This window comes from Phacochoerus africanus, chromosome 5, assembly GCF_016906955.1.
Source record: "Phacochoerus africanus isolate WHEZ1 chromosome 5, ROS_Pafr_v1, whole genome shotgun sequence".
Lineage (NCBI taxonomy): Eukaryota > Metazoa > Chordata > Mammalia > Artiodactyla > Suidae > Phacochoerus > Phacochoerus africanus.
This window is the reverse complement of record NC_062548.1, coordinates 1,054,899-1,081,562: the sequence shown is the minus strand read 5'-3', so window position 1 is coordinate 1,081,562 and position 26,664 is coordinate 1,054,899. Positions and strand designations below refer to the sequence as shown.

General features: G+C 44.7%; 1 protein-coding gene across 2 annotated transcripts in view; it reads right to left on the bottom strand.

The window, feature by feature from the left end:
- FAM120A (family with sequence similarity 120A) overlaps positions 1 to 26,664 on the bottom strand; it is a 113,150-nt gene that overhangs the window by 31,197 nt on the left and 55,289 nt on the right. For both annotated transcript variants that reach the window (XM_047779331.1, XM_047779330.1), the window contains 5 exons: positions 24,706 to 24,803; positions 24,200 to 24,477; positions 14,472 to 14,559; positions 12,375 to 12,602; positions 9,775 to 9,949 (listed from right to left, as the gene is read on the bottom strand). In XM_047779331.1, the coding sequence (XP_047635287.1) occupies positions 9,775 to 9,949; positions 12,375 to 12,602; positions 14,472 to 14,559; positions 24,200 to 24,477; positions 24,706 to 24,803 (867 nt within the window). The remainder of the gene's footprint in view (positions 1 to 9,774; positions 9,950 to 12,374; positions 12,603 to 14,471; positions 14,560 to 24,199; positions 24,478 to 24,705; positions 24,804 to 26,664) is intronic.

The following is a 26,664-nucleotide window of genomic DNA, read 5'->3' as shown; positions in this document are numbered from 1 at the left end:
ACAGTGTCAGGAGTCTCCTTTGAGTTTTCTCAAGAGAGGCATGCTTATTAAAGCCATCTTCATCTTTATCCATTTATTTGTTTTCCCTTTGCCAGCTCTGTTCTTGCCTCTCTTTAATAATTTTTAGCGATCATTTTACTTTTTGAGGTTTTTTTTTTTTTTTTTTTGCTATTTCTTGGGCCACTCCCGCGGCATGTGGAGGTTCCCAAGCTAGGGGTCGAATTGGAGCTGTAGCCACAGGCCTACGCCACAGCCACAGCAACTCAGGATCCGAGCCGTGTCTGCAACCTACACCACAGCTCACGGCAACGCCGGATCGTCAACCCACAAGCAAGGGCAGGGACCGAACCCGCAACCTCATTGTTCCTAGTCGGATTCGTTAACCACTGCACCACGATGGGAACTCCCTCATTTTACTTTTTAATATTATTTTCATTCTAGAAATAAAATTTTTTGTCTTTTTAGGGCCACACCCACAGTTCCCAGGCTAGGGGTCAAACTGGAGCTACAGCTGCCAGCCTAGGCCACAGCCACAGCAACACCGGATCCAAGCTGTGTCTGCACCTACACCACAGCTCACAGCAACGCTGGATCCTTAACCCACTGAGCGAGGCCAGGGATCGAAACTGTGTCCTCATGGATCCTGGTGGGGGGGTTATTAACGATGAGTCACAATGGGAGCTCCTAGAAATAGATTTTTGGTGGAGACTTCATTCTCAAGTTCAGAATGCCTAGAACCATACATACTTTATATCCCAAGTCCTACATCAAAGACATGCAGAAGTCAGAGGTGCCAGCAGTCTTGTCACATGTGTCCATTCGCTTGAGTAGTCCCTGAAGCTGCCCCAGACTAGTCTGGGCTCTGAGGGACCCAAGTGTGACTGAATTTACCTGTCAGGATGCTGTGTGCTCAGATACTATGAGCCTGCTACAGGTGAGCACACATTCATGCCTTAAGATTACCACCTGGCGCTCCCATGTCCTGGAGAAAGGACTGGCCCAAAACTAAGCAGGGGCGTGCAGTCTATATTCCACCAGGAGCACAGGGAGGGTAGGACAGACTGCAGCTGTAAAGGAGATATTAGATGTATTAGCTTCCTCTCATTGTTCTAAGCATTTTTATTGTTGTTGCTTATCTGCACTATTCATGACAAGAATGGCTCAAATCTAATCTAAGAAATACATATCATTATCAGAGAAAATAAACATGCAGGAATGAAAAGCTTTGTTCCAAAAGCAAAGGTGCTCCTGTTTTGCTTTTTTAAAAAATATGTGTGTATCTGTTTTGAAACAGTCAAACACTTGAAGATCTTTTGCGTATACCACCACTTAACAGCTGTGGAACCTTTGGCCAATCACTTAACAGATTATCTACTGAGCACCTATTATGTACTGGGTGAGATAGGTAAGGCACCTAGGGCTCAGTACCGACTGCCACGTGCCTGTGTGAGAATAAGGGTCTTAAACTCTGAGGTCTGGGTCCCTCACCTGCCTTACCCTGGCCCAGTCCTGAAACTAGGCATGAAAAAAAGGGCCCAATAACTCACTCTTGCAGCACAATTCAGATGAGGAAAGAAAAAGGCACCTGGCATCCCTGCTATGAGCTTACAGCTGCATGAGATCAATTTATGTTGTACGGGCTCAAAGCTTTCGACTAATTAAAGGTAAGTGTTTTAGAAATTAATGGATTTAAGGGACATCCCACTTTCGGGCTAACATGTGACCGCATCTGTGTGACAAGTTTGCCTGACATGGGGTGGCTTGCACACACAAGGCGCCTTCTCTCCCTCTGCCTACATGCTTCTTCCCAAGTTGCTGCTGCCTGGGAGGGAGGGCTCCATCTCTGATTCAGCTCACAAGGACTAGCAGACACAAAGCAGCCAGCTAACAGCAAGTAATCTGGGTTCTTCTCATTTTTTGGAAAAACCACTGGTTATCCAGATGGTACGGGACAACTGGATTAGGAGAACACTCGGAGTGTACATCTGAGTTGTGTGCAAACAAGAGCACTATAGAACCCTCTCCATGAAGGTACCATTTTAGAAAGACATGCTCAGGCTGCCTTGTTAAACCAAGAGTAAGAGAACCCCAGAGGTCGGCTAATCTAGCTGCTGTCCATGAAAAAAACCTGTGTATCACCACAACACATATTTATCTTTTCTACTGACAGGAAAACTCATGATTGCAAGTGGACTACTTAAAAAAAAAAAAAAACTGAACATAAGATTGTCCTCTTTACCTAACACTAAACTGAATTTTTACATTGGTAAAAACAACTCTAGGACATTAGTTTTCTGTATGACTGGAGGCTAAATTTATAATGTACTTTCTTAAAGTACCTCTTCAAAATAACAACTTTAGGACATAGAACTCTAATATCCTTTTTCTTTTGGGGGGGGGGGCTGCACCCTCGGCATATGGAAGTTTCCAGGCTAGGTGTCAAATTGGTGCTACAGCTGCCGGCCTATACCACAGCCACAGCAATACAGGATCTGAGTTGAGCTTGCGACCTACACTACTGCTCATGGCAACGCTGGATCTCCGACCCACTGAACAAAGGACAGGGATCGAACCTACATCCTCTGGATTCTAGGTGGATTTGTTTCCACTGCGCCACCACAGGAACTCCTAAACACTATTACACGTAAGCTATCAGTGAAAACCCAATGTTTTCTGTTAGACGTTAATCTTATCTGCTACTCTCACATTTAAACATATGCCAACCAGCTACCTTGGAAATCTGTCATAATGCTGATTTGGAGATCCATCCAGACCAGGAATAAGGAACATTTTTCATTCTGTAAGCCTATGCCAACTGACTGGTAGTGGCTTTTGATAGAGCCCTATGACGAAGGACGTCTCTAAGCTCAGTGCCAGAGTACCACAGCAACTAGCAGTGCCTGCTAAGGGCTTAGGAGTGAGAGTTATGATACACACACACACAATATGGTTATGGATAAGGAACAAGATGGAAGCAACTTCCAAGACTATGACCAACTGGACCTTTGCTCTGTGCGTATGTGTGCGTGCTTGGGGAGCTGTACCTCCTGAGCGTTCCTGGGGTTATAGAAAAAAAGCAAAACCACACAAATAAATAAAAACAAAGCTCCAGTTCCTTCGTTTCAGGGCAGAAACAGAAAAATGGGTGCAATGACAGCTGGTCTATCCTTCCAATGGGAAAACTGTGAGTTACCTTCTATGCAGCACTGTGTTCAGGCTGTGGGGGTCCAACTCTGGCCCCAATTTCTTCCTGCTGACATATCATTGAGCACTCTGCATGATTCTCAGAAGTAAAAGGTTACACGTTTTCCTTAAATCTTTCATAGCTGAGCTGGTGGTCTCCTACTCACCACAAAAATATACACACTCAGTAGGCCACAGGGTATGCTGAAGAACACTATGGTATAGACACGTGGAAAATACTATTCCTATTCTTCATTTTCCCCATTTATGTCATTCCCACTATAATGGAAACTCACAAGTTCAAGGACTTACGATATAAATATTAATCCAAAAGAGCACCATCAAATACTGGTCTGTCACACAACCCTGCCTTCCTCCCCAGCCGTCTCTTAAGCGCAGCTGCTCAAAGTTCTGTGAGGAAATGGCAGTTTGCTAATGCCACTCCTGGAAAGCTTTGAAAAATAAAGAAATTCAGAATATATAAACCACCTTCATAAAATCATGAGAAAAAAATGTTTCTGATAACCAATTTCCACATGTATTAAAACAGCACATTAATACTGGTCATGTTAAATTATTCTGTTTTATAATGTAATTCACAATGAACAAAGTTAACTTATTTTCAATTAGCAGTCCCAATTATTTGGCACTAACAAAATTTTTAAAGCAAATTGAACATGAAAAATCCCCAATGTTCCTTTTAGTTTTTTTTAATAGTTAAGAAAAGTAGAGAGTAAATGTGCAAATATACAAATGTAGTATAAGTACAGTAAATATAAACATAGTATATAGGCTTGCTTCCTATTTCCATAATGCTATCTCATGTGTCTATAATTTATATGCATCTATTTTTTACAACCCTGCTTCTTTCACTTAACTCTGAGGTACTAGGGAGACTTGCAGAAAACGGAAGCTGATTTTATTAAGTGGTAATAATTTTAAAATGTGCCAATCACTTCCTGGATTTTTAACTCTTCAGCTATAGCTAAGGTGACTCATTATTCTGTAATCGTTTTAGAACCTGATTCTTTGCTTCAGGGCCCTCCTATTCAACCACTGAGGTGCACCTGGGGGAACCCCAGTGCCCAAGGAGCACCCTCATGGAGACAAGCCGCAAGGGTACCAAACAAAGGCCACAGCTGTCTCCAGGGCAGGAGTGCTTCTGAGACACAGCCATAGCATCTGGATTTCACTCACAAGGACAGGGCTGGCTTGAGCCCAAGTGCCTGTTTCCAGGCCCAGCCTTTACTGCAGCAGGTAGAGACATTCCCTGGTCCCATCTCTCCCCAAATCAACAGCCAGTGGCACCACCCAGCACATCTGGATGAACCTGCTTGTGCTGGGTCAAAAGCCTTCTGCTTGCCCCGCTGGTGGGACAGTGAATTCCAGAATAGTGACTTGAATACCATGCTGCCACAATAAAATAAGTATTCTGATCAATTTCCTAAAAGCAAAAAGATAGAACCTGGAAATGGACAGAGAAAATAAAATACAAGCATGTAATTCTTTATGACTCTCAAAGGCTGGAGTTTTTTAAGGATCTGACTGTGGAAGGCCTACTTTAACCTGACTGTAAACATGAAACTCTGGTGGGTCACGTGAAAATCCACTGCAGATTATGAACACTTTATCACATCCTTTCATTGTCAAGAGACTAAGTTCCAAATGGATCCATGTCTTACGTCTAGGATTTCTAAACAACCCTTTGGACTTCAACATGTGCTTTGAGCGCTCTGTGACAACAAAGCCCTCCTGGGAAAACTCCTGCTTGTCAGGGTGACCACACCGGGCACATGCATCTATAGGCAGAGATTTCTGAAGCCATGTTAGATCAGAACCCTCACATTCAGAAGCAGCTGCATCACACACCTGAGTAGGTGAATTTACTTGGAACTCACAGAGTTCGGTGTTGGTTACCAGGCTACCAATGCAGACAGCAAAGCCAGTAGGTATCTCAAGCCCAAAATTGTCCGAAGGGCCTCGTGGTGCACTTTCACATAGTTTATGAAATCTCCTGTCAAGTGCCACTGGTTTCATTTCAATTCATCTACATATGGTCTAAGAGCACAGTAGGTAGGAGTTCCCATTGTGGCTCAGTGGTTAACAAATCCTACTAGGAACCATGAGGTTGCAGGTTCGATCCCTGGCCTCGCTCAGTGGTTTAAGGATCCGACGTTGCCATGAGCTGTGGTGTAGGTCACAGATGCAGCTCAGATCCTGGAGTTGCTGTGGCTCTGGTGTAGGCTGGTAGCTATAGCTCCGATTGGACTCCTAGCTTAGGAACCTCCATTTGCCATGGATGCGGCCCTAAAAAGACCAAAAAAAAAAAAAAAAAAAAAAAAGCACAGTAGGTAAAACAAGATTTCAACATACTATGAAATCTTGTCTACCAAGAACTCCTGAGAAACTGCTTGAGGTCTTACGTCATGAGCAGACACATCGTCCTCCCATCTCATCCAGACCATTAAGCTACAGCATTTTCTCTGTAAGACTAGCGATGCGCAGTCACTTAGTAGATGTTTCAGGCATGGAAACCTCAGTCAGTAATACCATCAGAGTCAGTTATTTTCCACTGGTCAGAAGGAGCAGGGCAATAGCAAACAACGATCTCCCATCTTTAAAAAGAAGTCAGAGGATGGGAGTTCCCGTCGTAGTACATCGGAAATGAATCTGACTAGGAACCATGAGGTTGTGGGTTCAATCCCTGGCCTCCCTCAGAGGGTTAAGGATCCGGCATTGCCATGAGCTATGGTGTAGGTGGCAGATGCGGCTTGGATCCCGCGTTGCTGTGGCTCTGGCGTAGACAGGGGGCTACAGCTGTGATTAGACCCCTAGCCTGGGAACCTCCATATGCCACGGCTGTGGCCCTAAAAAGGCAAAAGACAATAAATAAATAAATAACCAAATAAAAAGAAGGCAGAGGATTTTGCACAGCAAAGGAAACCAAAAAGAAAACAAAAAGACAACTTACAGAATGGAAGAACATAGTTTCAAACGATGCAGCGGACAAGGGCTTAATCTCTAGAATATATAAGCAATTTATACAACTCAACAGCAAAAAGCCAATCAATCAATGGAAAAATGGGCAAAAGACCTGAATAGACTCTTTTCCAAGGAAGATACACAGATGGCCAACAAGCACATGAAAAAATGCTCAACATCGCTGATTATAAGAGAAATGCAAATCAAAACTACCATGAGATACCACCTCACACCAGTCAGAATGGCCATCATTAATAAGTCCACAAATAACAAGTGCTGGAGGGGTTGTGGAGAAAAGGGAACCCTCCTGCACTGCTGGTGGGAATGTAAACTGGAACAGCCACTATGGAGAACAGTTTGGAGATACCTTAGAAATCTATACATAGAACTTCCATATGACCCAGCAATCCCACTCTTGGGCATATATCTGGACAAAACTTTCCTTGAAAAAGACACATGTACCCGCGTGTTCATTGCAGCACTATTCACAATAGCCAAGATATGGAAACAACCCAAATGTCCATCAACAGATGACTGGATTAGGAAGATGTGGTACACACACACAATGGAATACTACTCAGCCATAAAAAAGAATGACATAATGCCATTTGCAGCAACATGGATGGAACTAGAGACTCTCATCCTCAGTGAAATGAGTCAGAAAGGCAAAGACAAATACCATATGATATCACTTATAACTGCAATCTAATATGCAGCACAAATGAACATTTCCACAGAAAAGAAAATCATGGACTTGGAGAATAGACTTGTGGCCGCCCGGGGGGAGAGGGAGGGAGTGGGAGCTTGGGGTTATCAGATACAACTTGGAATGGATTTACAAGGAGATCCTGCTGAGTAGCATTGAGAACTTTGTCTAGATACTCATGTTGCAACATAACAAAGGGTGGGGGAAAAAATGTATACATGTAAGTGTAACTTGGTCCCCATGCTGTACAGCAGGAAAAAAATAAATAAATCATAAAAAAAGAGAAAAAAATAGTCAGAGGAGTGGGGAGGAGAGGGAAAGGAAAGATGTGGCTGCCAAGTACTCTCTGAAACTATGACCTTCTTCCACTCACCCCACATCCACCTCATACTGGTGGGCCCTCCTGCTTCCCTTTGTATCCCTGTGCCCTTCCTGCCTCCAAGTGCAATCAAGGCACCTCCATCCGGAGCCTCAAAGAGTCCATGGGCATCACCATTCTCCTCTCTGCTTCTCTTGATCAACACCATGCTGCAGGCCCTCCAGCCTCAGCTGGAACTGGCCTGCCCCAGGCAAGCAGACCCTGTCATTTCTCTGTGAGAGTGGCCTCAGGCCCTGTGTGGTCTGCACACTCAGCCCTTCACTGCAAAGTGCCTCTCTCATGCTTGTGCTCAGAGTGCTGGTCCACTTAGTCCAGACTCTCCCCTGGCTTCGGTTCCCTTTACTGTCTGCTAACAGCCAGCCTCTCCCAGGCAGGCAGGACACCTGTATCACCCAGGTACAAACTAACCAATGAGTGGAGAATATTGTGTGTCATCAGCTGTGTGTGCCACCAGTGTCTTAAATCAACTGCAAACGCGGGAGTTTCCACCGTGGCTCAGCGGATTAAGAACCCGATTAGTATCCATGAGCACACAGGTTTGACCCCTGGCCTCACTCAGTGGGTTAAGAAACCATCGTTGCCATGAGCTGCAGCATGGGTCACAGATACAGCTTGGATATGGCGATGCTGTGACTGTGATGTAGGCCGGCAGCTACAGCTCTGATTCGATCCCTAGCCCGGGAACTTCCACATGCCACAGGTATGGCCCTTAAAAAGCAAAAGCAAAAAACAAACAAACAAACAAAAAAAAACTGCAGACCTGTAGCAGAGCAGAAAGAGACCAAGACTCCTATTTCCTGAGAGCGCCTGGCACCTGAAGCTCACCTGTGACACAGAACTCTCTAAACTGGAGGGGCAGGAACAATCACAGCAGACATGAGGAACACACACTGGTCATTGCTGAGGGCGTGAACAGAGCACACTAGCCATATTCAGGCTGCTCTACAAAGCTGTGAATACTGCAAATGGGAGCCTAATCTGGGAACTATCCAAGGGTTCCTAGGCTGTAACCACTGAAAACTGAGGAGTTTCTGTATAAAGATAACTATACTTCTGGAACACACAAGCAAATGAAAGAATAACCTTTCACCATGAAAGTCGACGCGGTGCTATGGAGCTGAAGACATGGCAGGAAGTGGAGCTCCAAGGGACTCCACAGCTCTCAGCATTCCAGGCCCACGAGAGACCCAAGGGGGCTACAGGGACTAAGACGGTCAGTGTTGGCAGTGAACTGATGTGGAGGTCGCAGCTGCGGGGCCATAGTGGGTGAACACAGAAAACTGACCAAGCCCACGCAAAGTCAAAAAGGTCCTTCTTTTTCTAAGCCACACGACATACGAAAAGAATGAGGACATGTACACCTGTAATGTGTCGAGCCTTTGAAAAGACTTTAACAACACTCAGTGTTTCACATGGCATCTCCAGCCTGATCAAGGCGGCAGAAGCATCAGCGAGAAGCGGCCCTGCAGAGCCAGCATCACCTTTTATAGTCACACAAACAGCTCATCAGCCACTCTCAGACAGACTATCTTCAAGTAAGGGTAGTGACAGATGGCTCCATTTTAAAGGCTTACAGAATCACAGCTTTGTCATAGTAACCAGGAACAGAATCCTTAAGAATCTACAGAACTGAGTTTTTGGCATCACTAGAATCTCTGTAGTTTTTAGTCAAAGGGAAGACCCACTCCCATTCTTGTCCCTGAGCTGGGCAGCTTCCCCCATGTTACAGGCCTGCATTGGGTCACTGCATAAGCACTAAAATCGCCTTGGTTTAGAGGGCGATCTAGTAATCTTCAATTTCCACAGTTCATAATATACTTTAGACTGCATGTTTTGGGAAACTTTTCTCTATTTCCAACTAAATACACGGTGACTTTAACATTCCCTACCTTAGTACATAAAATTACCTAGAACAGAAAGGCATGATTTTTTCCCAAGTATTGCAGTGGCCCACCAGAAGATGGAAATACTGATCTCAACTTTTGCCAAAATTTTAAACAACAGTTTCTGCCTTCCCACATCCCCCTCTACCCCAGCGTTGATCAGCCGGTGGTCTCGGAGGGAAGCCACCACAGGTGCCCTGTCAGCCTCAGGGGTGCGCAGCAGTACACCCACTGCACTGGCGCAGCCCTGCGCACAGCCAGTGTGACGGCCCCCAAGCACTGACTTCTGGAAAGCGCAAACCACGTCTCATGGACACCAGAGCAGACACTACGGTCACTGTGCCTGGGACATGCTGACCACGGCAGGATGGTGGCCATCGGGACTGTTTCCAGAGCAATGTTCAGTTTAAAGTGTAAACTTGCTATTTTATCATTTTACTGAATAAACACCATTAGTGGGCTGTTGCTGAGGGAAAAAAGCCCGAGGCTTGTCCTCTTTTCGTGAGAGCCCCGATGAAGCCCACCTCCTTTACGTGGGGGCTCTCTGGGCGAACTCAGTCATGATTCTTCTAAGGCTTTAAAAATGCACAAGAGATTACGAGGTACCGAGGAAAACAAACAATGGATTTTACAGTACATACATTCTGGTGGAAGTCTGTTCTTTCTAAAAGCAAGTCTCTCAGTTTTCTTTCTGCTTTCTGCCAAGCTAAACAGGACTCCGTAAACATACTGACGAACTGGCCTATAGAGCAGGGCGGCGGGAGGCAGGTCTTTGCTGGCTTCATCTTCAATAGAAACAGCAATTTTGATTTCACCCTTTGCATGGAAGAAAGCAGAATAATATTGCACATTTTTCATGTTGAATTTACAATAAACTCACAGAAATATACTGTATTATCTCCAGTTAACGAAATTGCAATTCTATTCCAAATCAATTGCTTAACAAGTTGCCTACACCAAGATGTTTAGGGAGAGTTCATTTAGCAGGCTGCAGTCATAACATGTGCTCAAAAAGTCAAAATAAAATCTTCATCGTTTTATTTTTAATCTGGAACCAAGAAAAAAAAAGAAAACACGTAGAGGACCCCAAAGTCTTTGAAACCATCTAGATAGATAACATCAGATAACAAATAGAACATGCTGAGAACTGGGAAATTTTATTTATGCGTCAAGATGGTCCTACATAATGAAACCCATAATTTTCCATGACCTATATGAAATCCAAGAAATGAGCATCCTGAAAGTAAAATGGTCAAATTTTCTTTACCAAACTCTTCCAAAAAAATTGATATACAAAAATGATGTTCCTAAGAGAACTCTCTTAAGTGTTACTCGTTTTTCAAGTGTTCGGCAAGTATTAGGCCTCCGCCCTCGCGCAGCAAGTACTCGATAGACGCGTCCCATTGAATAAGAGGGCACGACAGCCTCTAGGCGGGGGAAAGGAAGCAAGCCTGCTCTCTTCGTCACCACCATGCACCTCTGCCAACACAGCAGAGGCTTCACTGTGGCATAGGACCATGCCTCCAGGACACAAATGACTGCTAGAACCACCTGCACCTGATTCCATTCCAAAAATTCTGTGGTCCTGTCTCGAATATTTTATGCCATCAAGGTACATCTCAAGAGATTTCACAAGGAATTTTATTTATTTGTATTCGTAACATAAAAATATATTTATGACCTCCAATGTCTATTAAATTTATCGGTTTATACTCTGTCAACATTATGAGGCTTTGAGAACTCTCTACATTCTTACCATGAAGCTTCACTTCACTGCAAATGTCTCAGTCTGGACAATTTAATACCCAGAGCTATTCAGCGCCCAGGAAACAGCACACATTTCAGTCTAAGCTTTTCTCGGATGTATTAAAAAATTTTAGGTGGCACCTTAAAAATCTGAAGACAGTCAAGTTTATTTTCTCAACCACAGACATTTTATGAATATTTTCCCTTGAAATCAGTAAGTACTGAAGAGAAGGACAGGCAGTTTGCATCATTCAGACAATTTAACCAACAGTCCCCAAGTCAGACCCACTAGTGTGGCACAGGGGATCCAGGGACCTTATATCCCAAATAACCCTACAGAGAAAGGGCACAATCTTCCCCAAACTTGGGTTGCTTTATTAGCAAAATCCTTTTCTGGCAGTAGTAACTTTTACTTACCCTTATAATTTATGTTGGACCTGAAAAATAAAATGTTTACTTTATATACTTTATAACCAGAATCTGAAAAGTGATACCACACATGCATACCCACGTCAAATAACAGATGAGACTTGGAGGCAATTACAATTTAAAAATACATTAAAGGACTGAATAAATGGTACTGGTCTTTTTGTCCTTTACTTTATAAAATGTAATATTCTTCATGCCCTTTAATTTATAAAATATAAAAGTAAGTAGTTCCAATTAGTCCATTAACAGTTAAAGTCCAGCTCAGGAGTGCTATGAAATGGGAGCGACTTTTGTACTTACTAACACCATTCTACAAACCATAGATGGACTGCAGAAAATTGGAAGAAAAGTCTGATTATGTATTATGGCATGGATACCGATGAACACATATTAAAAATGCACATAGCAACCAACCAATTCCACATGAGAAATCTGGTCACCAAGGTAACTTCTTAAATTGTGAATCTGATTATGAACATAAAGACTAAAAGTCATTGAGGAAATTTAAAGGCACACAGATCCATTCAAGACACTACGGTTCAGAAACAATGAATGCCACACTGTGTATCTATTTGAGCATACATTTGGTAAGATATTAATAAAGTGACAAATCTGTATTCCATTTTTGCTCTAAGTTATCAATGAGGTAGAGGAACAAGTCAAAGTACACGAAGTGCTATCAGCCACTCAGAAGTTGGGCGTTTCTAGGACAGATGATAAAATCAAATACTGTATGTGATATCACAATTAAACCTGACACTGTGTGGAAAATTTTAAAATTAGAAATAAAAAGAATAAAGTTACAAATCAGAAAATAACATGATGTGCCATTAATTAGAAATTTCAAAAGTATTTTATATTAAATAGAAGAGGAAAATAAGACTTTCCAGAGGCTCCCCTTTTATTGTATTAACATGTATCAATTTCCATCTTTTTTTCTCAAAGTTTTTAACAGAGAAATTGAATTTTGTTTCAAATACTTTGTAAGGTAAAAAGCAGTTCTGAAAGGAACTCCCACAGGAGTGACCGCAGAAGCGGTGGCCGCACCCTCAGCCCCTGTGCATACCTTTGTCAGGACATGGAAGATGTAGGGGTACATGAGCCCCTTCTTGTGCCGGTGCTCGGCCACTCTCAGCACCTCAGGTGCAACGGGGGGCAGGGGCGGGGTGGTGATGTCCATGTGGTTCCTGGTGGGCATGGACAGGAGGCACGGAATTGGCTGAACAGTGCCAATCTGGCTCCCCTTTCCTTCAGCAAGCTGGCTGCCCGAAGAGGCAGTGGACGAACCTTCTGCCTATAGCGCAATGGGTGAGAAGGGAGAAATGGGTCATGTCAGGTTTCTACTCCTTTAACCTGTTTGTCCACTCACAATGCAGGGTCCTGTCTGGAGAGACGCGATTAACAACTTGACCACTGAGGACAAGGGCGCTCTGGCCCATCCCTCCTTGGACAGAGGCGGTAGCAAATGGAAGCCCAGCATGCCTGTGCTGGTGGAAGCCTGGAGGAACCCATAGTGTGAATGGCTTTCCGTGGCTACTAAGGCCTGTCCCACCTGGCTCCCAAGCCCTGTCCCACCTGGCTCCCCTCAAGTGGCCAATTCCTGTGTCTCTGCATTCCTTGGAGACTTTTCCTAAACGAACTAGCACTATCCTCTCTACAGATGAAGAGAGGATAATAATCCGAGAGGATATGTCATTTGTCCACGAGACTAGGAATCTGTGGAATTGGGCCTCACGCAGACGGACACCAATGATTACTCAGTGCTGGACTGCTGCAAAACAGGAGGACCAAGGGAAGGAAAGGCAGACGGAGACACCAGGTTTTCTCTTCATAAATTTTAGCCAAGTCTGCATTGTTTACCAAGAGAAAGGATCATTTTCACAGTAAACTTCTTTTCTCACAATAAATGTTAGAAATAATAATTGCTTACTGCTTAATTTTGTGGCATCTTAATATACATTTTTCTTTTTTTTTTTTATGGCCACACCTGCGGCATATGGAAGTTCCCAGGCCAGGGGTCCAATTGGAGCTGCAGCTGTAGCCTACGCCACAGCCTCAGCAACACGGGATCAGAGCTGCAGCTCACGGCAATGCCAGATCCTTAACCCACTGAGTGAGGCCAGGGATCAAACCTGTATCCTCACAGAGAAATGTTGGGTCCTTAACCATGAGGCCACAACAGGAACTCCCATTTTTCTGTTTTGAAACAAAATGTATTCTTTACAATGGTATGTAATAGGTGCTTAATTTTATCCTTTAAAATACAAAGTACCAAAATTGCTCTTAAGAATAACTCATGGATAATTCACAAGTGTTTTCTATACTTTCCATTCCACAGACTGTAGACATAAACAACTGAAAATGCTCTGGAAGGTATTTTGCAAACAGTAGGTATCCAGAAAGCATTTCAGTTATTTACTTGCAAGATAATCATTCAATAGGGAGAGTGTCTGAGAGTTGTGAACAGACTACTAACATTCCATCACCTTGTATATATACAAGCCCTCCTCCAGCCAGAAACCAGCTCATCCTAAGTGATCATGTGTGGGGATAGATGTGGCTCTGGAAGTTAAAAAGATACTTCTAGAGATCAATTATTAACAAGTCGACATAGAAAAAGAAAAGAAAACAGTTTATTTTCATTTTTAATGTCTACACCCCAGCTGCCTTCTCACTTAATCATCATGAAAACTACACACAAATAAGACTATGCATCGAGCAGAGAGGAAGATCCCCACCAGGCCCCACCCTGCCCTGCAGAAGAAGTAGGTTCGGGTGGCACTGCCCTGGGCTCCTCCTCTCTCTCTCACCCCTGCCAGGGCAGCACTCGTAACATGTTTAAAAAATAGGGAGAACATTTTACTTTATTCATCTAATATTTTTGCTTTTTAGGGCCGCACCCACGGCATAGGGAGGTTCCCAGGCTAGGGGCTGAATCAGAGCTACAGCTGCCAGCCTACGCCACTGCTCACAGCAACGCCAGATCCTTAACCCACTGAGCAAGGCCAGCAATCGAACCCGAAATCTCATGGTTCCTAGTCGGATTCATTTCTGCTGAGCCACAAGGGGAACTCCAAGAACATTTTACTTTAAACCAATCCCTAGCACCACATGCTGGGAGAAGGAGAATTTGAAGGACTAAAAGGCATAGACTTAATACTACCTTTGTTTGGTCTCCTGGGTCTCCCCGTGCTTGAGGTTCTGAATGGCTTCCTGTCTTCTCCCAGCCAATTTTGTTCCCACTGATATGGCTGAACATAAAATGAACAAGATTACTGATTAGTGTTGACCACTTCCCACACATGCTCATGATGATAAGAAGGGCCTGCACGGAGCCGACGGACTCAATGATGCCTTATGCTTTACTGATCTCGCCTCCCCCGAAAACCTATATCTTCAGAAAGAATTCTATCATGGGAACACGTTCTTCCTACTTCAAACAGGTGGGTGGTCACCACTCACTGTGGAAGAGAAATCAAGCACCTAACCTATGCCCCACCACTCGTCTTAAAGACAGTCTAGGATGAGCTAGTGCCGTGGGGTACAGAGGAGAAAAATGCAGGCCTTGCCTTTAGGAGCTCATTCCGCTTGGAGCAATAAGACCAGAAATCACATGTAATTGACAACTGCCAGGCACTAGAAGATTAAATGTCATCTGGATCACACGTTACTCATAACTTACAAATAAATGTAAGATGTTACATGCCGAATGACAATTCACGGGGGCATTCCTATTTGCAGAGGGGGCATGAGGCTTGTGGCCTGCCAAAGAGAACTCACACAAGAAAAAGTCGGAGGCGGGAGGACACCTCCCAGCCCAAAGGGAGGGAATGGACTTGGTGAGCTCAGAGAATAGGAAGTTACCTGAACCTTATCTGGGGAATGACTTTATTTAGCAAAGTAAAAGTGGGAAAAAGAGATGGGGAAGATTGCGGAGTACCTTAAATGCCAAAATGAGGTATTTCAATCAGTGCTCTTCTAGAACTGTGGGCTGTGGCCTACTAGTGGTCTGAGAAAACAAGGTAGTGGATTTAACAACCATTAAAAAAAAAAAAAAAGAATTTTGAAAGAAAAGATGGCATTCCCATCATGGCTCAGTGGTTAGTGAAACTGACTCAGGCCCTGGCCTCGCTCAGTGGATTAAAGATCCAGCGTTGCCACAAGCTATGGTGTAGGTCGCAGACACAGCTCACATGCTACTTTGCTGTGGCTGTGGTGTAGGCTGGCAGCTACAGTTCTGATTGGACCCCTAGCCTGGGAACCTCCATATGCCTCAGATGCAGCCCTAAAAAGACAAAGAAAAAAAAAGAAAAGAGACAGAACAGACTGGATGCAAAAGTGGTACGAATGGTATTATTTCATAAACTCTTTGTTCATTTCTGCATTATGGGTCACAATGTAAAAGGAAGTTTACTGTGGTACTTGGGTAAATTGTGTGAAAAGCACTGTCCTGGAGGGAAGATAGTTCTAGCGGGGCTTGAGCAGAGACGGGATGCTACAGGCTTGGGTGACGGCCTGGGCCACTCCAGGCTTCCACCCCTCTCTTGTCCCTCCCCTGCAGGGCTCATGCCAAAATTATCTTCTAAAACCAGTGCTGGCCACCAGGCAGGCCAACAGAGAGCTTTTATTTGGCCTGACTCACATGATAAAGGGGTTTTGAGACCTGGTAATTCTATCTTCTAGTTGACTTCATTTTAGTTCTATTAAACAAAATAAAACAAAGCAACACAAAAGGCAGTTGCAAAAAGAAGAGGAGACACAAAAAAGCTGTCCCATCTCAAATCAAGAACCATGTCTCATGTCATGATATCCTGGAGCCTCACTCTAACTCCGTGACCCCAGTCATGGGATGGGAGATTCCCGTACCTCCACATGAAACAAGCTGGCCCAGATGCCCAGTTAGCCAGCATCCAGGGCCCCGGTCTTCAAGAGAAACCACTCAGAGAAACCACTGCCTGGTCCAAGTTTGCTACTCATGTATGCAATCTCAGGCTACAACTTTGAAAAACCAGAGGAAAGTCTAGTGATGAGAAGGAGGCATGAAATAAATGTATCCTGTTTAAAATCTAAGTGAAAAGCAGCTACTATGCAAGTACGTATGAAGTTGGACAAACTGATTAGCCAATCAAGTATTCACTGAGGGTCTACCAGTCAGGACATGTTATGTGCTAACTGTGCCAGGTCCTCTGAAATGGGAAAACAGAGGTGGGTAACCCTGTCATATACACGTCCAGAGTGAGTGTTCCAAGCAAGAGACACAGAGAGAAGATTCGCAGCTCTGAATTGAACTAGATATGTGGTATAAATAGAACTGCTTAAAAAAGGCTGGTGACATTTATTCTGTGAAACTTTGGAACAAATTATTTGGATAGTTGCATGTTTTATAAAGAAATACAACATTTATTACCTACAATTTTAAATAGTTAAATACAACATACATAGTATATCCACAAACTGAACACATTATGTAAGCAACCACATCAAGATGAGGACTGATGCCCCAGAATCTCGTTCCTGACCTGCTCCAGAGCCTTCCTCAAGGGTAACAGTTATACGGACTTCTCACAGTGAATGCTATATAAATAGAATTGTGCCATTGTACACTTTGTGCGTCCAGGAGTTTGGGTACAACAATATTACTCAATAATATTCCATGGTTGGGGGACACCACAGCTGGACCTATAAGCCAGCCCAGCAGGAGATCCCTGCTCTCGAGGCACTCAGTATTTTCTGTTGTTCTTATGTTAGCCTTTTGAGTGGGAATGCAGTGACTCTAGCACAGTCTAATTTGCACTTCTCTGACAATGATGAAGATGGGCACCTCTCCACAAGTGACATTTTCTTTTGTGGTGACTGTCCAAACAGTCTATATTCTTCTTACGGACTTAGAGCAAGTCATTATATGTTCTGGATATAGGTTCTTGGTCAGGAATGTGGACTACAAGTAGTCTTCCATGCCCCGCTGGACAGCCACCCCTCCTCTTCACAACAGACTGGAGTTTTCACATGTGATGCCATATCTTAGAAGACCTGGCCCTAAGCGGGTGCAGCCTTCATGACCACCATTCTGGCTGTTCTCATTTCTGTGGTTTTTTTCATGGCATGCATCACATTCAGCACTCTTTCTAATTATTGTGTTTTCATCACTCAATTATAAACTCTATGAAGACATTACAGTCACTACTGAACGGCTGCCCAATTATTGAGTAAATAGTTATTTTTAAAATATTACCAATAGCTGTCACTTACTGTGGTTACTCATCAACTGATTTAAATCACAAACAATCCAGGGACCTTCCATGCATATTAAGTGCACTTGGCCCAGGGAGCTCTAGGTCACACAACCACAAGTGGCAACCGGTACCTAACAAAATAAGTCATGAGAGGTTGGGGGACTGAGTCCTGACCGAACTGGGTCTCTGTGCTTGTCGACAGCCCCTCAGGCACTATGGACAGTGATCTTCTATAGCCCAGATATGGCCCCACAGGGCATGCAAAGCTTATACAACAGACGCCACTGTGCTCTGATACCTTGAAATCAATGTGTACATAAATACACAGGAAAAGAGAAAAAAAATCTAGGCAAATGAAGTCACAAGGTGGAGAAAAATTAAGTTTGTCTTCTCTCCTAATAGGACTTTTAAATATACATTTAAGGGAGTTCCCGTTGTGGCTCTAGTGGGTTACGAACCCGACTAGTATCCATGAAGATGTTGTCTGATCCCTGACCTCACTAAGTGGGTTAAGGATCCAGTGTTGCCATGAGCTATGGTGTAGGTCACAGACACAGCTTGGATCTGGTGTTCCTGTGGCTGTGGCTGTGGTCAGCAGCTGCAGCTCTGATTCTATCCCTAACATGGGAATCTCCACATGCTGCACGTGCAGCCCTAAAAAAGTGAAGAAAAAAAAATTCCATTTAAAAATGCCACAAGGGTTCTCCTGCGGTGCAGTGGGTTAAGGATCCAGTGTGGTCGCTGCTGTGGCATGAGTTCAATCCCTGGCCCAGGAACATCCATATGCTGTGGGTTTGGTCAAAATAAAAGAGTATACACCTACATGGGCACAGTAAATATAAAAAGGCAGAAAAGGAAAAAAGGCAAGTGCTGTCCCTAAGAACCCTATGTTAGTATATGAAGCAAAAAGTAAGGTATTTGAATATTCACCAATCTTTGGAAAACAGCTGTATCTCCAGAGGCGGGATAATGGGGATTTCCTATGTTACATTTTCTAATGTTTGAATTCTAAACTGTAAATTGAGATGGTAATTAGAAAAAAGATATGAAACAACTGAAAACCACAAATGAGCAACCCCAGATCAGATTCAAATTCTAAAGCCAATGAATCTATGAAAATAATATGAACACCTCCACATGGATTCAACTGTATTTTTATTTATTTATTTACTTTCTGCTTTTTAAGGCCACACCTGCAGCATATAGAGGTTCCCAGACTAGGGGTCAAATCAGAGCTACAGCTGCCGGTATACAGCACAGTCACAGCAATGCAAGATCGGAGCCACTTCTGTGACCTATACCACAGCTCACAGCAACACCGGATCCTTAACAGACTGAGCAGGGCTAGGGATTGAACCTCATGGATTCTAGTCTGGTTCATTACCACTGAGCCACGATGGGAACTCCTGTATTTTTATTTTAAAGGTTTTTTTTTTCCCCCTTTTTGGCTGCACCAGCAGCACATGGAAGTTCCCAGGCCAGTGATCAAACTTGTGCCACAGCAGTGACCCGAGCTGCAGCAGTGACAACACCATATCTTTTACCTGTTGAGTCACAGGGGAATTCCTGAACAGCAATTTTTAATTCAATCAAAATAGAATTACAAAGTTTTGACAAAGACCAGGAAGAGAAGAAAAACAAGAATGTGGCCTGAGGTTTCAGGTTTTTTTTTTTTTTTAATATTTTAATCAAAAATAGAGAAAGAAGTATACGCTGATGGTACTCTAAGAAAAGATTTAGGAGAAAAAAGTTATTTAGTTAGAAGGCAGCACATTTCTTTCTTACTTTACTTCAAAACAACTGGTCTGGAATAGCTTGCCCAGGCACTGGCCTATGTCCTTTGACAGACTCAACAAGAGTGGAAGGCTGTGTTCCTACAGAAGTGAAGGGAGACATCACTGAGTAGTCAGCTCAGCCTTGCAGCTCATCCCAGTCCTGGTGGGAACACCCAACTCACCACAGCTGTACACAGGGCACCTCATGCAGCCCAGGGCTCCTTGTCCAGCAATGACCTGAAAACTCTACTGGTACATGTATCGACTTCAAGAGAAACAACAACCCAGGAAGTCCATTCCAGCAGTGTGGCAGGAAAGACACCTGAACACTCCCAGCTAAAGTGCCAGGTAACGTGTTTCAAAAAAAAAGAGGGAGATGAAGGACAGGGCCTGCCAAGGGCCCACATACAAACACTGCATATACATAAAGGACAGGGCCTGCCAAGGATCCACATACAAACACCACACATACATGAAGGACAGGGCCTGCCAAGGACCCACATACCAACACCACACATACACATACGGTGAGGGTGCCACCTAAAGACCAACCCCAAGGCACCTTCACACCCAGTGGCTCCTCCACAGGACTGTGGCTTAACATGATCAATGGCATCTTGGGAGCACGGGGACACAGGATCAATCTCTGGCCCGGTGCAGTGGGTTAAGGATCTGGCGTAGCCACAGTTGTGGCTTAGGAAGAAACCATGGCTTGGGTATGATCCCTGGCCCAGGAACTCTGTATGTTGTAGAGTAGCCAAAAAAATTAAAAATAACACTCTTTGGGGTGACTCCATGGTTCTCCCTGTAAGGACTGTCTCTATTGTCTGCATCTGGGGCACTGCCCTTACAGGCTCCCCACATCTACCTGTGCATATGGAGGGTGCAAATTCTCCCCAGAGCAAAATCCACAGCCCTTATACCTTTGTGAGGCACAGTGACCAAAAAGACTGAGGACCCACCAGGAGGGCCAAATCCTCATATCCCACCAACTCCACTGATGTTCCCCCACTGAACTTTAAAAACCAAAGTTTGTCAATTTTCTAAGTTAAAAAAAAAAAAAAAGGCACATTGTTATGTTTTAAGTTGCATTCCTTTGATTTTTTTAGTGAGAGTGAACAACATCCTTTTATGTTATTGACCATCTGTGCTTCCTCTATGAATTGCATGTTTATATTCTTTGCCATATAAAAGTTATCTTTTTTATTTGTAGGAGGCTGGGTTTTTTTTTTTTAGGGGGGGCGGTGAATTCTCTTTTATTCTGTAACAGTCCCCATTACCCATCAGCAAAAATGCCATTGCTTTTCCACTAGGGAAACGAGGTCACTTATTTTGTGGCATCTCCCATATTCAGAAGAATTACCAGGAGTTCCCATCATGGCTCAGTGGAAACAAATCTGACTAGTATCCTTGAGGACTCAGGTTCGATCCCTGGCCTCACTCAATGGGTTAAGGATCCAGCGTTGCTGTGAGCTGTGGTGTAGGTGACAGGCGTGGCTTAGATCCCGAGCTGCTGTGGATTTGGCTATGGCTGGCGGCTACAGCTTTGAATGGACCCTAGTCTGGGTCCATAAGAGGAGCCCTTAACCTCCAAATGCCATGGGTACAGCCCTAAAAAGGCATTAAAAAAAAGAAGAAGAAGAATTACCAGTATCACAGGAAATATGGTGGAAGGAGCGCACATGCACGAGGAAGTTGAGCAGGAAAGGACACACAACCCACCCTACCCCCACCCCCGCGCCCACCAGGGGTGGTATAGGCCTCCCCTTCTGCTACCGCTTAAGTCAGTGTATTAGGGTAGAGCCATTACAAATGTTTCTACCGTTAATCTGTATAAGTTGGTATGACTACAGGCGCTTCAGTTCAACTGAGCAGTAATTTCCCATCTAAATGACCTCGCCAACCAGATACCTGTTTGTCCTCAGGGCAAATAGCATCCAGATTGGAGCAAACTCATTTCTAAAGAAACACTGAGATCTTTCCAGTCCTAAGGGCATTCTAAGCAAACACTGTGGATGTTTCCCGTCACACTTAGAACAGAATTGACACTCTACGTCATCCAGGCTCCATCATACTCGGCACTGCAGCCACATGGGCCTCCCCTTCTGCACCCTGCACTCTCCAGCTGCCACAGCTCCAACCTGGCTCTCCAGAAGCTCCCTCCTCCAGGCCCGCTCATCTGGTGCCTGCTTCACACAATCACCGCTTGGGTTCATCTGTTCATTTGTCTATTCACTTCTTTGTAGACCTCCCACCACCATGCCCTGTCTGTGCTGCCTGCCACCTCGGTCACTGGTAGACAGCAAGTGCTTGAATGCTGCCTGGCTAAATGAATGGATGCTTTACTCATCATGCATGGTGAGAGCACTGAGAGCACAGTGCAGGTCCGGGAGTCCCAATTCAAGTCCAAACCAAAAGTAAATCAATCTTACTGCTCCTACTTAGCTTTTGAACTAGAAGGGCAGTCCTCTGGTGTATGCATGGCCTCCAAAATGTACACACCTAACTTATTCAACCAGAATCCTCACCCTAAAATCATGAACACTGCTCTTCTTAGCATCCTGCCACAAGGTGACACACACCCATAATCAGAGGTGACCCCATGGCCCATCCCGCCTGGCTTATGACCCTGAAGCCTCTGCCACAAGCTACCTATCTTCTTTTCCTTCCCTCCTTCCTCTTGATTTTAACACGCCTGTCTCTTATTTTTTATAACAAATGGAAAAGAAGATTCAAGGAAACAAAGACACTGCTAAGCCACACAACTCGATCCCATCTTTTTGATTCCAGATTGTGGATGTGGAACCTGCCCTTTCCACCACCATTCACATGAGAGGGTGAGACGCCCACGCCATCCCCCCAGAAAAATGCAGTAGTAATGCCCTGAGTCAGGGTTACAGAGAGTTAAATGCTACAGAGCTCAGAGGGAGCAGAGGAAGAGCTCCAGGGAAGGCAAGGCGGATCAGCATCTTTGGGAACAGGGCAGATGTGAATATGCACAAGAGAAGGGAGGGACTCTCATGCAACCTTACTCCATCAAGTTCAACTTTTTTTTTGTCTTTTTGCCTTTTCTAGGGCCGCTTCTTGTGGCACATGGAGGTTCCCAGGCTAGGGGTCTAATCGGAGCTGTAGCCACCAGCCTTCGCCAGAGCCACAGCAACACAGGATCCGAGCCGTGTCTGCGATCTACACGACAGCTTAAGGCAACACCGGATCCTTAACCCATTGAGCAAGGCCAGGGATCGAACCTGCAACCTCATGGTTCCTAGTTGGATTCGTTAGCCACTGCGCCTCAACGGGAACTCCTCAACTTGTATCCTAACAGGGCAGCCTGCCAAAGAAAGTAGGCAACTCACATCTCTGCATCCCTGCCGGAAGGAAGAGGATTACCTCTGGTCCTCCCCAGGCCAGGGCCTCTCCTGGCTCCCACGCTCATCGCCTGCACAAGACTCTGAGCCACAACACACATGCTTCTGTTTTGTGTCTTATTCCCACTTGCATTTCAGAATCTAGAAAAAGGCTGCCTCTTGCTAAGATGAACCTGCACTACAGATATATTGGTCTTGCTGACATGAATCAATTTTTAAAAGAAAACTCACAATTCCTCACAGAGTGGAAAGGGTTCCTGAGACAGCTATCAGCTGCTCTCAAACTTCCCTGTGCTAGAGAGTTACACGGGCTCATTTACACACATGAAGATTTCTAAGCACCAACATGGCAATTCTCATTCAGTAGTTCTTAAATATATTAGCTTTTTAATTTAAAATTTGAATGCTAAATGACAACTTTTTACTTCCTTTTAGAGTTTTAGAATTGCACATACAGCAAGTAAACATTTATCCATTTTATGCTTCTCTGCTCCACAAAAGCATACATCCCTGGACGGCAGCAAACTCCTTAGTTACTGACGCCCAAGGTCAGCAAACTTAGTGCCCATTTTACAGATGGAGAAAAAGAGGACAAGAGAGGAAAAAAAACCTCTGGCTTCAGGTGACACACCTGTAAGAATTTGCAGGAGGATTGGAAACTCTCACATTTTCTTAACGGCAGAAATCGACAGAGCAATAATTAACCCTGGGCATCTGCCTGCAAATTAGAGTTCAAACTGAGGGAAAGGAGATGCACACATGAAAAATAAAGTCTTCCTTTCTCTTCCTTTTTTTTGAATCAGGTTTCTTAGAAACATAAGGTTATGTAAGGGAAGGAGGAGGACTATGCATGTAAGACTTTCTAGATCAGATTCTAACAAATTATGTATTTGAAAATTCATTTACTCAGGGACATATATTGTTTAAAATACACCTCTGCAGGCAGAATTCCAACCTGGATCTCACAGCTTTTTACGGTTTTGGCTGGGTGAACAGGGTTATTCCAAGAATAGTCCTATGGAGCTGCTGAGCTGGGATTTAAATTGTTGAACTCAAAAGAAAATTCTGATTTCACTTCAATCCAGGAGCCAAGAGACTGAAAGCCACAGGGTTCTACCTTAAAACGGTTTCAGAGGATAGCACCAGGGGAGTCACAGCCCAAGAGACAGCAAGGGTCAGGCAAAATGTGATCCACTAACTTCACCCTATTTGGTAGTCACACAAATGAATTTTCCTAAAATTCCACCCCTAGGGGCCCAAGGCTTTGGGCTAGCACAGTACAGACTTTCAACCTTGGAAGCCCTGAAATGTCTACACTTTTCTTTTGGTCTGAGGAGCCCCAATCCAAGCATACAGCAACTGTTACCTACTTAGAACAAACAGCATCCTTGAGCACAACCATCAGTGCCGTGGGCCAGCCAGAGGGCGGCTTCCCCAGGGACTACAAGCTATTTAAGAAGCCTAGTGCAGCTGCTGCACTTCTGGGAGGCATCAACCACCCTGCACACCACTCACTTTGCAGCTCCTCCACTGCCTTCATCATTGTCTGAAGATGACGACGTAGAAGAACCAGGAAAGTACGCTGCGTCCACGTGATTAGGACTGCCGCTTGGAGCTGGGTTGATCGGGGAGGATCTTTCATACAGTGGAGTATGTTTTCCTTCATGAGGAATGTTACTGTAGTTCTGCTCCGTCAGATTCTTTCCGCTCGTCTCCAAGGTGAGACCCGGCTCAGCGAGGCTGTACGGGTGGGGAGCCTGGCCCGGAGCACCTGAGCTGGGCACCTGTGGGGCCTAAAACAGAGGATGCAGATAACATGTGCATGCACACTGCCCGCACGGCCCAGTACACGGTACCTGGTCCTGGCTAAGTTTTAATCCACAAACACAGGCTCCTGCTTCACAGTAAGTTTAGGAAACTATTCCAGGTTCATTAATATTTGATGCATACGAAGCTTCCAAGGCCACTGTTCCCCACCCAGGCCAGGCAGACCCACCGCAGAAGGAAAGGAGAGGCCTTACCACAGGCTTTGCGTGCAGAGAGGTCTGTGGAATGTTGAGCATCTGGGGGGGGACATACGGTGGCACCATCCCAGGCATTCCGAACGGATGTGGTCTGGCTGTTTCATCAATATGGAAAGAAAACAATAAAGCAACTGTGAGCGGAAGGACACTCCTCATGACAGGGCCCAGGCTGGCACGTGTCTCCATCTGTCTTGTAGTTCCTCAGGGGCCAGCACAGCATGGGCCCCACTTCCTACAAACCTTTACAAATTTGTGTTTAACATTAAAAAATACCTTTTTTTTTTTTTTTGTCTTTTTGCTATTTCTTGGGCCGCTCCCGCGGCATATGGAGGTTCCCAGGCTAGGGGTCCAATCGGAGCTGTAGCCACCCAGCCTACGCCACAGCCACAGCAACGCGGGATCCGAGCAGCGTCTGCGACCTACACCACAGCTCACGGCAACGCCGGATCGTTAACCCACTGAGCAAGGGCAGGGACTGAACCCGCAACCTCATGGTTCCTAGTCGGATTCATTAACCACTGTGCCATGACAGGAACTCCCCCCCTTTTTTTTTAATGGCCTCATCCACAGCATATGGAATTCCCAGGCCGGGGACTGAATCCGAGCCACAGCCTACGCTGGATCCTTTAACCCATTGTGCCAGGCTGGGGACTGAACTCACACCTCTGCAGGGACCTGAGCCCCTGCAGTCGAATTCTTAACCCACTATACCACAGCGGGAACTCCAAAAAATACTTAATCCTATGAAGATCAATTTTATGCACTGGGGCTAGATTCTAACTTTCAAGAATTTTAAATTAACGTCTGATAGTGTTTTTTGTTGTTGTTGTTCATTTCCTTGAATGCCTGGTTTGTCCCTGTCTTTAATGTAACAGGCATTCTCATTCTCTCTCTGTTCACCACTGACAAAGATGGAAGCCCTGTAGTACTCCAGGCACTAGAGGAACAAAAGGCAGGCTTTTATATGTAAGTGTGGTTACACATGCATTACACACACACTGCAGAATCAGTAACTTGGAATTCTGTACCCTTAGAACATGACTTTATAAACCTGTTCTGATGTGTGTTGGCATCTGCGCTTCATTATACCTCGTGCTAACCTGTAACAGTGAAACACAGAATGGAAGCAATGTGGAGAAGCAGCTCCAAATACGTCAGGACTGGGTCCATGGCAGATTAAAGATATGACAGAAAGCAATCAACTCAGCCCAAGGTCCAGAAACCCCCACAACCACAACACTCGGTTTCCCTGCAGGTCTGAGGCGAGGCGGGGACCAGGATGCAGATGGCCAGCACAAGCAAGGCCAGCACGCGGGTGAGCGTGGCCCCCATGTGAAACCCACTTCAAAATATCACAATTTACTAATGTGATAAAAATGAGGAGACTCTTCAAGGCTTGGTTCACTTGCTGAACAGTGAGGTGTGGGGGGCCTGTGATGTCAGGCTGTGAGGACAGGCCTGAGGATATGAGACCCCAGGGTGTTGTTAGGACTCAGACTACAGGAGACACAGAGAAAATACACACCCTGTGAGAACACGTACAGCAGACCCTACTAGAGTCCTGCAGCAACTGTCGCTTCCATAGGTTTCTTTCAAAAACAGACCAAAACCAAGCCTAGAGTTACCTCAACGCAAATGTCATTATCAGGAAACGTGTTTTTCTAACCTCAAAATCTGAGCAACACCAAGTGAAAAACATACAACCCACAAACCACTACTTCTCAGTCCACCAACTTGTCAAGATTAAACAAACACATTTAACTGAAAATAATAATTTAGTGCCTCAAACCCTCTCTCTCTCATTCTGACACCTGACTTGGGCCTCCCTGAGCCAGTCCAGTCCTGGGCTGCACAGACACTGGAAGCAGTGAGGCTTGGCTGCTGCTCACGTCTTACTACTCCATGAGACTCATGAGCCTTGGAAGCAACAATCTGTTGGAAGATCCCATGTCCAAA